General features: G+C 34.6%; 1 protein-coding gene across 7 annotated transcripts in view; it reads right to left on the bottom strand.

Moving 5' to 3' along the window:
• The window catches only part of CSPP1 (centrosome and spindle pole associated protein 1), a 332,365-nt gene that overhangs the window by 255,672 nt on the left and 60,443 nt on the right, over positions 1-16,250 (bottom strand). For 4 of the 7 annotated variants that reach the window (XM_057308135.1, XM_057308136.1, XM_057308138.1 and 1 more), the window contains 6 exons: positions 15,598-15,665; positions 7,280-7,373; positions 5,924-5,981; positions 4,028-4,236; positions 1,793-1,914; positions 1,360-1,438 (listed from right to left, as the gene is read on the bottom strand). In XM_057308135.1, the coding sequence (XP_057164118.1) occupies positions 1,360-1,438; positions 1,793-1,914; positions 4,028-4,236; positions 5,924-5,981; positions 7,280-7,373; positions 15,598-15,665 (630 nt within the window). The remainder of the gene's footprint in view (positions 1-1,359; positions 1,439-1,792; positions 1,915-4,027; positions 4,237-5,923; positions 5,982-7,279; positions 7,374-15,597; positions 15,666-16,250) is intronic. The other 3 variants (XM_057308139.1, XM_057308141.1, XM_057308140.1) reach the window with 1 other exon arrangement.

The raw sequence follows: 16,250 nt of genomic DNA, 5'->3' as shown, positions 1-16,250 counted from the left end.
GTTCTGGGATCGAGCCTGGCATCGGGCTCCCTGCTCAGCGGGAAGCCTGCTTCTCCCTCTCACACTTCCCTTGCTTGTGTTTCCTCTCTAGCTGTCTCTGTCAAATAAATAAAATCTTTAGAAAAAGAAAAAAAAAAACCCAATGATGTATCATTACACACCTACCAAAGTGGCATAAACAAAAGTCATGACACCAAATGCTGGTAAAAATGTAAAGAAACCAGATTCTGAATACACTGCCAATACAAATGTGAAATGGTACAGTCTCTGTGAAAAGTTTGGCAGCTTCTTATAAAACTAAAGTTGTAACTACCATATAACCCAACAAAAACACTCCTGACCAATTATCCTAAAGAACTGAAGACTATGTTCGCACAAAACCTGTACATGAATGTTTACAGCAGCTTTATTCATACTAACTTAGATATCCTTCAACGACAGAATGTTTAAACTGTGGTACAAACATACCACGAAATGCTACTTAGCAATAAGAACAAACAATTTATACATGCAACTGAATGAATCCCAAGGGAACTATGCTGATTCTAAAAAGTCAACCCCAAAAGGTTACATATATGATTCCATGTTTATATAGCATTTTTTTTAATGATGTTAAAGAAACGGAGAACAGATTAGTTGCTCCTGGTGCCTATGGAGGGAGTAGGGATAGGAAGGAACCAAGTATGGCTGAAAAGGGCATAAAAATGGATCCTTGTGATGATGGTAGCGTTCTGTATCTTGACTGTACCCAATGTCATATATTTGGGCTATGTCACTGTACCAGTTTTGCAAGATTGTAGCATTAGGAACTGGGGAAAGGGTATATAAGATGTCTCTATATTATTTCTTATAATTTCATCATGGTAATCTATAATTATCTCTAATAATAAGTTTAATTTCAAATAATGATGCTATAAAGTATACTTATCAACAAGGAAAAGATGTTTATGATATATTGTTAATTTTAAAAGCAGGTTACAGAATATATACAATATAACATAATTTTGGTGTATGTTGTGTGTATGATTTTGTGACTACATAAGACTTCCTGAATGCTCGGTTAGATGCACCTATCACTGGATGAATGGGATCTCAGGCGATTTCAGTTTTTTTCATATGCTTGTTTGTGTTCTTATTTCTCAATAAATATGCATGCATGACTTTTCTCATGTGAAACTGAGGTTACTCTTAATTTTTTAAATGTACTTTCTATGAAACATTGACTTAAAAGCAATACTTTGAACATACTGTTATGCAATAATTGACAGCTAAGTTATATCTGTTCTGAAGGAAAAAAATAATACAGGTTCTATGGAAGACAAGTTAATTTTGAATGAAATTATTATTTTAATAACTTACATAATAGGCTGTGCTGGCTGGTGGGTGACAGGAGCACTAACATAAGTTGTAGGTTGTACTCCCATCATTCCTGAACCATCTTAAAAGAAAACAAACACATTTATTTCAGAGTACCCATTTATTAACACTTTATTCCTAAAGAAAAAATCACATACTAAAATGTTATCAAAGGGAAAAATTTCAGATTTCCTTCTCAGGAGTTAGCAAAGAACACTGCAAGAAACCACGAAATAAACATTTCTTAAAGCTAAATAAAAAACAAGTAACTATGAAATATAGCTGAGTTTTCAAATAGGGCATTTTTAAGTCAATAAATATGAATATTTTAATTAAGCAAAGCCGTGGTTTTCCAACTTATTTATTTTGCTTACAAAAAAAGTAATTTTCCTGACTGAACCACTAGGAAAAAATGTTTAGCCTGTAGATAACTTACAATAAGCAAGACTGGGATCCAAAGTATTCCTGGCCCCATAAAAATAATATGCATCATCATAAGGAGTCCGATAGCTAGTAGCTAAAGGTGGTAATAGGGGAGGAGGAGGCAGAGGTGCAATCCTGTATCAAAAGAAAATTGAAAAATTTCTCATATTTCGTTGCAATTTTTTTCAAATCAAGACATAATTCTTTTGCACAATTTTACTGAAAATCTAATTGCTGCTTTAGAAAAGGACACCATCTCGTTTTAAGCTCTTATCAAAAATTAGGATTCAAAAAGCAAAATATACTACCAAATTTCAGAATTAAAGTTATAACACCTACATAAGACAAAAACTTTGAATAATAATTAATTTCTAATTAATTATATGCCTGTATTGAACAAACATGGTCCCTGTCCCTAATAAATAATACAGAAATAAACAGGCAATTGCAGCACAGCATTTAAGTGAAACAATACAAATAGATACACGGTGCTGTAGGAATACAGACCAGGGACATTTAAATCACATAGGGGAAAGGAGGAAAGAAGAAGTAAGGCTTTCTAGAAAAGACAATGCCTCAGTCATGTTGCTGGAGTCACACAACGAAGGATAGTGCAAGAAGAAAAGGCGAAGAAGTATAAATGAGATTATAAATGGTTCCATTTGACTGGAGGGAAAGTATTTTTTTTAACTCTATGATAATTTATTTTTCTTTCAAAGGAAGTCAACCATAATGTGAAAGAGAAGCCACTTATATATCAACAGTGAAGTCTGGCCATAATGTTTTGTCTTTCATAAAGTTAAAACTTTTAAAAACCTCTACACTTCAGCACTTCACTGCTGATTAGGAAATAGCTATTTGCACCAAGGCAATATTTTCCAATAGTAAAAACGGAAAAGGCAAATTCCTTTAGATGACCAGAAAAAGAAAAGGGGGCATCCTAGAATGTCTTCCGTTTTCAGTGTACCTTAACAGGTTACACTTGTTGAATACTTCAAAACAATTTTGAAGAGCTAAGAAGGCTTTCAAGTTCTCTCCAGTCATTAATATTTTTCACAGTTACTGATCACTCAGTGTGTCTAACCTTACCATTCTCACTGCATAGATAACGTCAACAAAGCAGCTGGGAAACTGCTATGAAAAGGAACTGTCAACATCATTATATCTTAAATTTGCATAAAGATTTATACAGAATTTGATCTTCACACAACTCTGTAAGTGTAGGTAAGAAAAAAAGACTACTATTTTTTCACTTGTACAAATGAGAAAAATGAAGTTTAATAAAGGTGTAGTATTCCCAAAATGCAGACAGTGAAGCCAACCATTTTAATCCCTAAACCAATGCGGAGACCATCATACCATGGTCTGTAATTTTGATCCCACCTAGTGTTTTGAGTCAGGAAGTCATTACATGAAACAAACAAAACACCTAATAAACACAGTACACGCAGTGCTACAATTTGTTAGTAAATAAAAGATAAGACCAAGTCCTGCTGAAAGTACAGCACAAAAAATATCGATGTTAAAAAGAAAACCACCTAATTAAACACACTCCTATAATTAATACATTAATAGTAAGCAAAAATCAGCTCAACTCCTACTAAGGGAAGAAAGTGCAATCAAGAAAAATAACAATGTTAACAAGAGAATTTTCTTTATGTATAGTCTAGTATAGAATGATGCCTTTTACCTATAAAAATCAAATCCTTACTCTAATACCTAAGTTACAGGTTTTATAACATTAACACTTTTTATTTCAGGTATTTGAGTTGCACAGCCTGTAGTAATCGCAGAGAAAGAGTTGAAGGAAACGGAAGCTAAAATAAAGTCATATATACAAAAGAACAACATGAGAAATTTTTTTCTGCTTAAACTGAAAGAAGTAATCAGTGTTTGCCAAGTGGAAATTACAAAATTGAAGAAAATGTATAGCTTTTACATGTTTAAAGTTTTTTAATAGGTATACCAAAATGTAACCTAAAACTAAATACTAAATGTAGTTAGTTACACATTCTAAAACTATCAAAGCATCTTTAAACAATAAAAGAATGTTATAAGGATTTCCCTTGTTTTATAAGAGAAAAGGCCAACAACGCAAACAAATTTCAAGAGAAATTCTTTCACAGAAGCCGTTAATCATACAAAAATCTCTGAAGGACAACTTTATCTGCTTCAGCAAATCCTTCTAAACATGAAATATAATAATACGTTACCTAATTCCCAAACACAAAACATTTTAAACAAGCACCTGGGAGGCACCATTTCACCAAGGGTGCAGCTGGGTCCACTGTGCAAATCTTCATTTTGAGATGGGATGGAGTGAACTGATGGGATGGGTGGGGCAGATGGGGCAGATAAAGGAGGGAGAGGTGTCTGGAAAGCTACTCTGGGTCTTTCAGGTGGTATCGTCTCTTCAAAATGTCTTGGTGCCATACTAAACTGCTTTAGTCTATCAGGCTAAAATAAAGAAAAAAAAATCTGTTTGTTACATGCAATCATAAATTTAAAGGTAGAAATTTAAAGGTGGAAGGGACCTCAAAAGACCCTCTACCCCAGATTGCAAACAGGCACTTAAGTTAGTCACAGAATAAAAGAATTTTATACCTATAAAAGACTTTGAAGATCTAATCCTTATTTTATAAATGGGGTAAATGAGGCTCCATGAAAGTACATAAATCACCTAAGGTCTCACCGTTAATAAATAATCAAGCAAAAACTAGAGCCAGACATTAATTCTAAATACAAAACTCTATTATACTATAACACTGCTATTTCTCTAAAGGCCATTTCTGACATCAAGTATTCTCTAGAATGGTCAGCAAATGTTTTCTGTAAAGAGAGCATGCAGTTTCTCCACAACTACTCAACTCAAACATAGCACTAAAGTAGCCCAAAACAATATGTAAATAATGAGTGAGGGTGTGTGGCAATAGAACTCTATTTACAAAAATAAGAAGCAACTAGATTTGGCCATAGGCTATAGTTTCCTAACCCATGTTTTAGAACATCATTTATGTATCCTTTTCTAAAATTTGACATCAAAAGTAAGGGTCTAACTATTATATCTAATGTTTTTATTTATTCTCATAAAGCAACTTGACACTCTACAGGTTGTTTCATTCAAATATAAATAAGAATGTCCATCAACTACTAACATAACTATAAATTAAATGTTTAACATACCACCATATTACATTAAAAAGTTCAAGATTTTAAAAGGAGGTTTTTGATTATGAAAACTATATCAAAGGTATTCACTACTGATAGAGAAAAATATATTTGGCTTTGGAATTATCCTTTCTTCCCCACCATGTTTAATTCCTCAGGAATGATTTCTCAGATTAATCTAAAAGTTTTATTCTATGAGCAGTCAAAAAGCACATTAGGAGTGATATTAGTACAGTGTTAAACTTCTCTAAATGGATAACCCACAGGATAGATACACGTCATTGGTAAAAGTGTATTAAAAGTTGCCTATAGTTGAATAATTTTAAGTTGCTCTATTCTTTTTAAGAATGAACTTTTTAATGAAATTAAAGTTTCTTAGTCATCAAAGACAAAAACTTGCCTTAGCAAATAAATTCTACATATCCCACTACAGAAAAAGTGTATTTTGAGAAGACCAATAAATTATTACCTCCTCCTTACTTAACTGCAATGATGTGAGTAATTCATTCCACTTAATGATGAGAATCGCAAAATTGAAGTAAAAACAAGATTATTATGTCTCTAGTTTTATAGTAAATAAAAATTACTAAAATGCTTAAACACTAAAAGATTTCGGTTTCTTTGGAAATTGTTCTAATATAAGAAGAGTGGTAAGATAAACTCAAGAAAAATATTAACATCTATTGTAAATTAAACTGAAATAACTTTCCCCTGGATAGTGCATGTGAACAAAGGAGAAAGAACTAATTTAAAACAAACTAAAAAAAAATGATGCACATATGAAAAAGGAAAAATTATCTTAGAGGAATAAACAAGTAAGAGTTAGGACTTAACATTTTATGAGAACTGAATTTATTACTATTCAAATTGGTCTACTATTGTATTTCCCCCTATACCTTTCTATCTCCACCTGCCCCCATCACTGAGGCTTATTTAAATGAAAGAGTAAACATTAAAAGATGCCAGAAACACTTACCGATTTCTCAGGGTCTTGTACTCCAGAAGCTGCAACACTGAGTTCCATATCTTTTTCTCTGAACAAAATTAAAATTCTGTATATTAAACAGTTATAGTAAACACTATCAAAATCATAATCATTATGATCACTAAATAATCATTATGATCACTAAATCACTAAAACAAACTTAAACACAAACTCCATGCAATAACATCTCCAAGGACAAGTAATTGCTTTACTGACCTTAAGTAATTCAAACTAAATTTTTGATTTGGTGCAAAGTAAACTAGATTTCACATGTAAACTGACTTACAGTAAGTCTTAAAACCAGTGCCCGGAGTACTTCAAAGCCTCAGTAATTCGCACAGAATAAATTACAGAAGTAAAACAAAATCTTTACTTTATGAAACGAAAATGTATGTTTTGTTGGCAAAAGGAAGGGTAAAAAATTAAAAATTAATACAATACTTTTTAAGTATTTAAAGTTTTTAAGAAAATGATGTTACCAAAAAATATATAAATGATGTTAAAAATGACTAATATAAGACAGTAGATATGGGCTTTCTCGAACATAGAGGAAAAAAGGCAAAACTAAAAGTTAATAGTAGGCCTCAAGATAAAACAAGATTCTCTAGAAACAAGGTATCTATTCCTAATTATAAACAATAATTACTCTTTCACAAGTATTTCTACAAGAAAGATTACAAACACTACGACTCGTATACAATACAAATATCTGTGGATTTATCATGATTATGTTTTATATTGCATTTATGGGTGTGCTTATCATCTCACATTGTTGTAAGACAAAATACTTCCATTTCATATTTGTTACTACATATGAGGTAATATAGTGGGCATGTAGATAACATTAAATGCTACTCTAAATCAAAAATTGAAGATATTACTGAAGGTATATATAAAAGGCCTATTACAGAATATACACACAGTCTCATCTGTTACCTATATGACACAATAAATGAACACTCATATAGCATTTGTTTTATTACCCTTGCTGATATACAATGTAGAGGCTGAAATAGAAATTACTTACAAACACATAATCATCTTAGGAAAAACATCCCCTTCTTTTACTATATAATTGCTATCACCATTTAACACAAAAGTATTTTTTAAAGATTTTATTTATTTATTTACTTATTTATTTCAGAGAGAGGGAGAAAGAGCGCATGCAAGTGGGGGAAGGGTGAGAGGGAGAACCTCAAACGGCCTCCATAGGACTGACGCATGACCCGAGATCATGACCGGAGCTGAAATCAAGAGTCGATGCCCAACCAACTGAGCCACCCAGGCACCCTACACAAATGCATTTTAAGTTCAAAACACCTTTTTTAAATGCAAACCTCTCATTACCGTCTCTTGTTCTTCTGTTGTTCAGCCATTTGTTCCAACAGTTCTAGTCTATATTTCTCTTTCCTTCTCTGAATAAGTTCTCGATCTTCACTTCCTAGAAAGTGGTAAGAAAAAAAATGGTTTTAACTCTTAAGCAACATCTGCAACTAGAAACTTGAATTTTAAATACTCCATTTTTAATTACATCAAAGAGTAATTAATTACTATATATGCAGAAAATATAAAAGGTAAAATTGTATATTACCTCTTCAATTAATTTCATAATTTCTGAGTATCTTCTATATGTCAATCACAAGACACATTATGCCTTCCCAAACCTCTAAACTTAGTCAAAAACCTTAAATAAGAGAATACTGTAGGGGTGCCTGTGTGGCTCAGTCAGTTAAGTGTCCAACTCTTGATTTCGGCTCAGGTCATGACCTCAGGGTCGTGGGATCCAGCCCTGCGTGGGGCTCCGCACTGAACGTGGAGCCTGCTTGGGGTTATCTCTCCCTCTCCCTCTGCCCCTCCCTACCTCTCACATGCACACTTGCTCTATCTCTAAAAAATATTTAAAAGTAAAAAAAATGTTTTAATACTCTAATAATCCACATCCCTATTTTTCTAATAATTAGGATAATATCACCACTAATAACTCCTACAAGACCCTTAAATTTAGCATGTCCAAAATGAACATCTCAAAAGCAATTGCTCCTCTTAAGTGAAGACCAAGCCTCAAAACCTCATATAACTAAGAATGCTCATTATCACTTATTCACTTCATATGCAGATCCTCTTTCTATTCTCACCACCTTTAACCTTTGATAGGACTTGTCTTCATTTTATCTGGATTGCAGCAATAACCTCCTAATTAGTCTCCTCATTCCCCCCTCTCTTTGCTCCAGTACACCCAGCATACTTATGTAAGATTAACCGTCTTAAAATACAACACTAATTATACTGGCACCCTGCTCAAAGAACTTCAGTGGTTACCTCAATTCTATAGAAAAAAATAAATAAACCTCTTACCCGGGTATCACACGAAAATCGAGTTGTGCAAACATTTTAGATCCACATTAGATCATTACTACTGTTTTTTTGTTTGCTTGTTTTTTACTTACGGGTGATTTAGTGATTACTGTGATTTTTTTTAGACTACAGTTGACAATGTTACATTAGTTCCAGGTGTACAACATTGACTCAACAAGTCTTCACATTATGCTATAGTCACCAGGAGTGTAGCTATCATCTGTAATCATGTTTTTATAGCATCATTGACTACATTCCTTATACTGTGCCTTTTATTCCCATGACTTATTCATTCCATACCTGAAAGTCTGTATCTCCCACTCCCCTTCATCCATTTTGCCCATCTTGCCCATCCATTTTTCCCACCTTGCTCCCCTCTGGCAACCATCACTTTGTTCTCTATATTTATAGGTATGGTTCCACATTTTTGTTTGTTTATTCATTTGTTTTTTTTTTTAGATTCCACATACGATTGAAATCATATGGTAGTCATCTTTTTCTGACTGACTTATTTCACTTAAGCATGATACCATCTAGGTCCATCCATGCTGTTGCAAACGGCACAATCTCATCCTTTTTATGGCTGTGTAATATTCCATTGTTTGTATATACCATTTCTTCATGATCCATTTGTCAACTGATGGACACTTAGCTTGCCTCCATATCTTGGCTATTGCAAATAATATTGCAATAAACGTAAGGGCACATGTATCTTTTTAAATTATTGCTTTCATTTTCTTGGGGTAAATACCCACTACTGGAATTACTGCATCACATGGTATTTCTATTTTTAATTTCTTGAGGAACCTCCATACTGTTTTCCACAGTGGCTGTACCAATTTGCATTCCCACCAACAGTATTTGAGAGTTCCTTTTTCTCTATATCCTCACTAACAAACATTATTTCTTTTTTCATTTTAGACATTCTGACAAGTATAAGATGATATCACGTTGTGGTTTTGATTTGTATTTCTCTGATGATTAGTGATATTGAGCATCTTTTCATGTGTCTGTTGGTCATCTGTATGTCTTCTTTGGAAAAAATATCTATTCAGGTCCTCGTCCATTTTTTTTTTTTTTTTTTTTTAAGATTTATTTGACAGAGAGAGAGACAGCCTTCGAGAGAGGGAACACAAGCAGGGGGAGCGGGAGAGGAAGAAGCAGGCTCCCAGCGGAGCAGGGAGCAGGGAACCTGATGCAGGGCTCGATCCCAGGGCCAACAGCAGACGCTTAACAACTGAGCCACGCAGGCACCCCCTCTGCCCGTTTTTAATCAGTTTTTTGTTTTGGGGTTTGTTTTTTTTTTTGGTGTTGAGTTGTATAGGTTCTTTATATATTGTGGATGTTAACCACTTATTGGATATGTCATTTGCAAATATCTTCTATTCAGTAGGTTGCCTTTTCATTTTGTTGATGGTTTCCTTTGCTGTGCAAAAGCGCTTTTTTTTGGTGTAGTTCTAATAGTTCATTTTTGCTTTTGTTTCCCTTGCCTTAGGAGACATTTCTAGAAAGATGCTGCTATAGCTAATGCCAGAAAAATTACTACCTGTGTTCTCTTCTAGGATTTTTATGGTTTTAGGTCTCACACTTACGTCTTTAATTCACTCAGAGTTTATTTTTGTGTTCAGTGTAACAAAGTGGTACAGTTCCATTCTTTTACATGTAGCTGTCCAGTTTTCCTAGCACCATTTATTAAAGAGATTGTCTTTAAAAAATAAAAATAAAGAAAGGAACTGTCTTTTCCCATTGTATGTTCTTGCTTTCTTTGTCATAGGACTATATAAGTGTGAGTTTATTTCTGGGCTTTTTATTTTGTTCCATTGATCTCTGTGACCATTTTTATGCCAGTACCACACTGTTTTGATTACTACAACAGCTTTGTGAGACTATCTTGAAATTTGGAACTGTGATACCTCCAATGTTGTTTTTCTTTCTCAAAATTCCTTTGGCTATTCTGGATCTTTCGTAGGTCAATACAAATTTTAGTATTATTTTTTCTGGTTTTGTAAAAAATTCTATGGGTATTTTGTTGGAATCGCACTGAATCTGTAGATTGTTGTGGGTAGTATGGACATTTTAATAATACTAATTCTTCTACTGGTGCCTGGGTGGTTCAGTCAGCTGAGCATCCAATTCTTGGTTTCAGCTCAGGTCATAGTCTCAGGGTTGTGGGATCAAGCTCCATATGGGGCTCCACACTCGGCACAGAGTTTGCTTGCAGTACTTTTCTTCTTCCTCTCCTCCCCGTCTGCCCCTCTGCATGCCTGCATGCTTGCGTGCACATTCTCTCTCTTCTCCCTCACCCCCCATGTCTAAAATAAATAAATAAATAAATATTTTTTAAAATACTAATTCTTTAATTCATGAGTATGGAATATCTTTCCGTTGGTTTGTGTCCTCAATTTCTTTCAACAATGTTATTATTGCATATCTTAATGACACAAAATAACCTCCTAATCTAGATATGCATCATCTGGAACACCACACAATCACTGGACACCAAAAATGCAACTGAACCAGCAATTTCTATACTACCTTAATTATTAGTCTCCCTACCATCACTGAACATAGAGCATCTAAGTGTGCTCATTAAGCACAGATGTCAGCAACAGTGACGCTCCCAAAGGAGTAACATGAATTACATTAAGCTTCATAATGTTTTGTATCAAAGTAGATTGATCCCTTCTGCTTCTGATCATGATGGAGTGATAAACACAGAATTTAACCTTCCACTATGAAAAGAAAATAATACAACTAGGCAAAACATGAAATAAGTGTTTTTCAGACACTGGACAACAGGTAGTACAGGACTATAATAACTGAGAGAAGGAAAATTAATGAGCTGAGCCCTTTAAGCGTTGCCACTTCTGCCTGAATGCAATTTCCAGACCATGGATACAGGGAGGGAGAACCAAACAAAGTCAGAAAACTAAGCAAATCAGATAAAGATCAAAATTCAGGAAGGCTAAAATGTCTGGAAGTTTAGGGCAAAGATTCAAAAAGAAGCATAAAAAGAGCTTCAGGGGCACCTAGGTGGCTGAGTCAGTTAAGCATCTGACTCTTGATCTCAGGGTCATGAGGTCAAGCCCCGCATTTGGCTCAACTCTGAGCATGGAGTCTACTTAAAAAAAGTCTGTCAAGGGGACACTTCAGACTTTACCGTGCACTGTCTATAAATGCACAGGATAAAATTTCATTAGGCTGCACAAAAAACTATGGAGGACATAAAATGAAAAATTCTCGGACATCCTCAAAGTAGAAATTCCAGCTTCAGCCAGCTATAGGCATTCTCAGTGGTCTTCTAGGGTATTCAAGGAAGACTCCCCCCAGAAAGGTCATTTGATAGTAATAAGGCTGGACTGTCCCTATGAAGAAGGCTACTCTAAGATGTCCTTTGCAAAGCTTAAAATAAGACCTCAAAAAGATTAGTTAAGTATCAGAAAAATGTGACTATGGTAGGCAAAATTCTAAGATAGATCCCATATTCCCTGCCCTCTGGTGCTGATTCCCTGTATAAACTTCTCCCCTTGAGTACAGGCAGGACCTATAACTTGCTTCCAGCCAACAGAATATGGCAAAGGTGAGAGGAATTTGCTGATGTGAGTAAGGTACCAATTCCAAATCAAAATTCAAGTCTGAATTAATCAAAAGGGAGATTATCTTGGGTGGGCCTGACATAATCAGGTAAAAGCCCTCCCTGAGTTTAGATATTCTCCTTGGTGGCATAATAAAGTGAGCAGCTGTGGTAAGGAAGCCCATGTGGCAAGAAAAATGGATGGCCTCTAAGAACTGTGGGCAGTCTCCACCTAACATCCAGCAAGAAACCAGGGCCCTTAGTAATACAGCCACTAGTAAATGAATTCTGCCAACAATCTGAATGGGCTTAGAAGTAGATTCTACACCAGTCAAGATTCAGATGAAAAAACACCGATTGACACCTTGGTTATAGCATTGTGAGACCTGAGCAGAGAACCTACCTAAACTCCTGACCCACAGATACTGTGAAATAATGTAATATGTTCTGAGACACAAAATTTGTGCTCATCTTTGATGCAGCAATAGAAAACTAATACAATGACCAATAACCATTAGAAATGTTAGTTAATAGAAAAAAACACATGAATAACAGATGATGGAACAACAAAGATATTAAATTAGCTATCATAACTATGCCCAAGTATTTAAATAAAAGTAGGAACACGGGGGCACCTGGCTGGCTCAGTAGGTAGAGCATGTGATTCTTCATCTTGGGGTCGTGAGTTCAAGCCTCATGTTCGGCATGGAGTTCATGTAAAAAAAAAAAATCAACTGGATTTAATAAAACTTAATATATAAGTGTATTTTTAAAGATTTATTTTTTATTTGAGAGACAGAGTGAGAGCAGGGAGAGGGACCAAGGGAAAGAGAGAATCCACAAGCAGACTCCCCAGCTGAACATGGAGCCTGACGCAGGGCTTGATCCCAGCACTCTGAGATCATGCCCTGAACCAAAACCAGGAGTTGGCCATTTAACCGACTGAGCCACCCAGGTGCTCCCCTCACCTTTTTTTTTTTTTTAAGATTTATTAAAATATATTTTTAAAAAAAATAGGAACATAATGAGGAAGAAATAGAAGTTGTTATTTAAAAAAATGGGGAGTTCTGCTTCTACTTAGCAGAAAGCTACAAGAGAACACTGCGCAAACCCTACAATGGGGAAAAAGCTCATCACCTATAAAACTGTAACTTTTAAAAAGCCCATCAGAGAGCTGAGGTTATAAGCAACCAGGTAAAGTGAATTCCAAAGGGTATAAAAACCAATCCAAAGAGAGATGGGATAATCCAAATTTTTTTTTACCTTTCCTAGAGTATGGAGAAATAGGCAGCTGCCTTAGAAGGAGGTAGGAATAGCTGAAATGTTAATGAATTCTTAAAGGCTTTCGGTGGGCTAAAGTAACGACGGAGATTCTCTAGAAAACCCAGACACAAGAGGAATCTGCACTCACTTCTCTACCTCCACCAGATGTTTATGACAGAAACTGGAAATGGGACAACATGAGACACACAAAGAGACCATTCTGACGCCAAATAACACTGCATGCTTTCCAGATCCTTCTTACATACAAAGCAATGGCCACAATCTACTGGTTGAATACCAGAAAACCTGCTGGACCCAGCATTCTGCACTTATATAAAGCGAGGTTCTGTTACTGTTAGGGAAAGGTCAGGAAATTCTCACGCAAGACCCTCCACAAACATAAAGGAAGGGTTTGGCTACCACTCTGGGGAGCATCAGGAACACTGAGAGAGACTCATTTCTGAGAACCAGGTGCACAGGATCAGCCTTGCACCAAAGAAAAAGCAACAGCAATCACTCTGTCAGAGTCAAGCAGGTCCTGCTGAAAACTGAGGAAGGTGCAGCCACAGTAAGAAAATCCCTCCAGCACTCCAGGCCCCACACTAAGAACAAGGTGGTCAGAGAATTTAAAACTTATTTCTAAACAAGTGGTAGAAGAGTTGAAAATTATTAAATATGCACAAGACATGAACATCACTATCAACCAACTGATCTACTTGACATTTATAAACCACTACACTCAACAACCATACAATGCACATTCTTTCAACTACAAACTAAAAATTCACCAAGATAAACTATATCCTGAGCCATTAAAAACCTTTTTTAAATTCAAACTTGAAATAACTGAAATTATACAAACTTTTTTTCAGACCATAAGGGAATTAAACAAGCAGTTAGTAATAAAAAGACAGAAGGAAAATCCCCAAATATTTGAAAATTTAAAAGCATACTTCTAAATCATCCATGATTCTTTTATAAACCCCAAAATATATCGTTATTTTTGCTCTAAGTAGTCACTGTCTTAATTTTTAAAATAAAGCAAAAGGTTCCAAATTAGGTCCTTGGGACAAAATTATAGGAAGACAAATTTCAATTCAATTGAAATGAGAATTTTTTAACAATCAGATTGTGCTACCTCTGGAGTTCCCTATGGGTCCATACACATATAGGCTGGGGGGGAAAAATGAGATAAATCACTGGATTAAATGACTTTAAATGGTTTGTTCCAAGCGTTAGAGTCTATTATTTCTCCAAATATTCATCCATCATTCCTGGATTGCAGTAATGGTAAGTTTATGCCAAATGGCATAAACCTTAAAATTTTAGGGTAGAGTAATCCATTTATTGGGAAAATTATTTGTCAGTGGGCTCTGAACAAAGAAAGCCATTTCTCCCATTTTTCATGTTTAATAAAATACAAAAGAATGAAGCCTTTACTCTGACTTTCTGACAGGTTACACTGGTTAATTCTCACTTAAAGACATTACATTAGAATAAAACTCTAGGGGCGCCTGGGTGACTCGGCTGAGCAGCTGATTCTTGATTTTGGCGCAGGTCATGACCTTGGAGTCCCGGATCCGGCTCCACATCAGGCTCTGATCGTGTTCTCTCTCTCTCAAATAAATAAAGGTTAAAAAAAAAAAAAAAGACTAAAACTCTAGTTGTTATGCCTCATTTTCTCAAAATAGCCACTTCAAGGAAACAAAGATCTGAGATTATGCAATTAAGTATCTCTATGCCCAAGATTTAAATTACTGACTGCTTTCAAGTTGAATGAATCTAAACTTTTATCCAATTTCCTCACATATTTCACTTGAAACCAAATTTCAGGTCATTTTTTCTTACAGTTTTTACATAGAAAACTGACCACTTTTCTATTTTAGAGTTATATATGGGAAATAAATAAGGATCTCTCTTCACACTGTTTCTGAAATTATGACAAGTAGCAAATCAACATTCTTATATTAACCAATGACCTTCATTTCTGATAAAATAAAGAGAAAATCTGGATTATGAACATGATTTGAACAAAACACCTTCTCAGAAACTACCTGGAAAGAACATAGGAAAGGATGTTTATCAAGGGATAAAAAGGTTTAGTTCAGGGAAACTAAACTTCAAATGTAAGGCAGTCCTGTACTAGCTAAAGAAGAAAAAGAATAATGAAGAAAAAAACTATTGCATATAAAACAGAATAAAAGAAATAGCCACAATACAATGAAGTTAATGAAATTAATATTTCATTTATCATCTATAGAAAGCTCATCACTAAATAAAGTTATTCCACTTTAAAATTATACATGGAGCTATACAAAACACATTAAATGTTTAGCATAGAGTCTATCATAAACACTAGATAAGAGTTTTCTATTATTAGTAACAGGAGTATTAATGACAACACTGAGTTCTCACTAAAGACCTTTTCTAGAACAGTCTGCAAAAGTTTAATCAACTGAAGTTTTGTACATACCAAAAAGCATTCCTGCAAAAGGACTACAGATCTCTCGGTTAGATTTAGATGGTTCATTGCCTCGAGCACTAAAACAAAAAACAAAAAGAATTAGAACCCAAATGATTTTCAGGTAACAAAAAGAGTAAATTGTAGGTATGAGTTATGGGCCTTTCAAGGTACTATGGACACTATAATAGTTACACATTTTTAAAATCAGGGTAAAATCATAGCATTTTCTCTCTTTATACAGTGGGACCTCGATACATTCATGCTCTATAAATATATAACCTTTTTCTTCAGCTTGCATCAATGGCTCTATAGATTCCCAATAAAACCCTTTTTCATAAGAACAGTTAACCCAGTAAGGAAAACGAATATAAATACACAGAAATCCTAAAAAAAGAGGAGAAAGGAGATACCTATTCACATACTTGAAAAAGATCATCTCTTAAAAACTCCTTCCTTAAAATATAGAAATAAGGGGGGAAAAAAAAGACAACTCCCTCAAAGGAAACCTATTCAGACCCAAACAGCAAATTATCTTAAACACTTCTATATATTACTTTTCTTCAGAGAAAACAGACACCTTTCCTGACATATAATATTATCTTCATTATACACTAGATTCAGAACTGTTTATACTTATGTACAATATAAGAAAGCCACCAAAA

Source organism: Ursus arctos, unplaced genomic scaffold, assembly GCF_023065955.2.
Source record: "Ursus arctos isolate Adak ecotype North America unplaced genomic scaffold, UrsArc2.0 scaffold_6, whole genome shotgun sequence".
Classification (NCBI taxonomy): domain Eukaryota; kingdom Metazoa; phylum Chordata; class Mammalia; order Carnivora; family Ursidae; genus Ursus; species Ursus arctos.
This window is presented reverse-complemented; position numbering and strand designations above follow the sequence as displayed.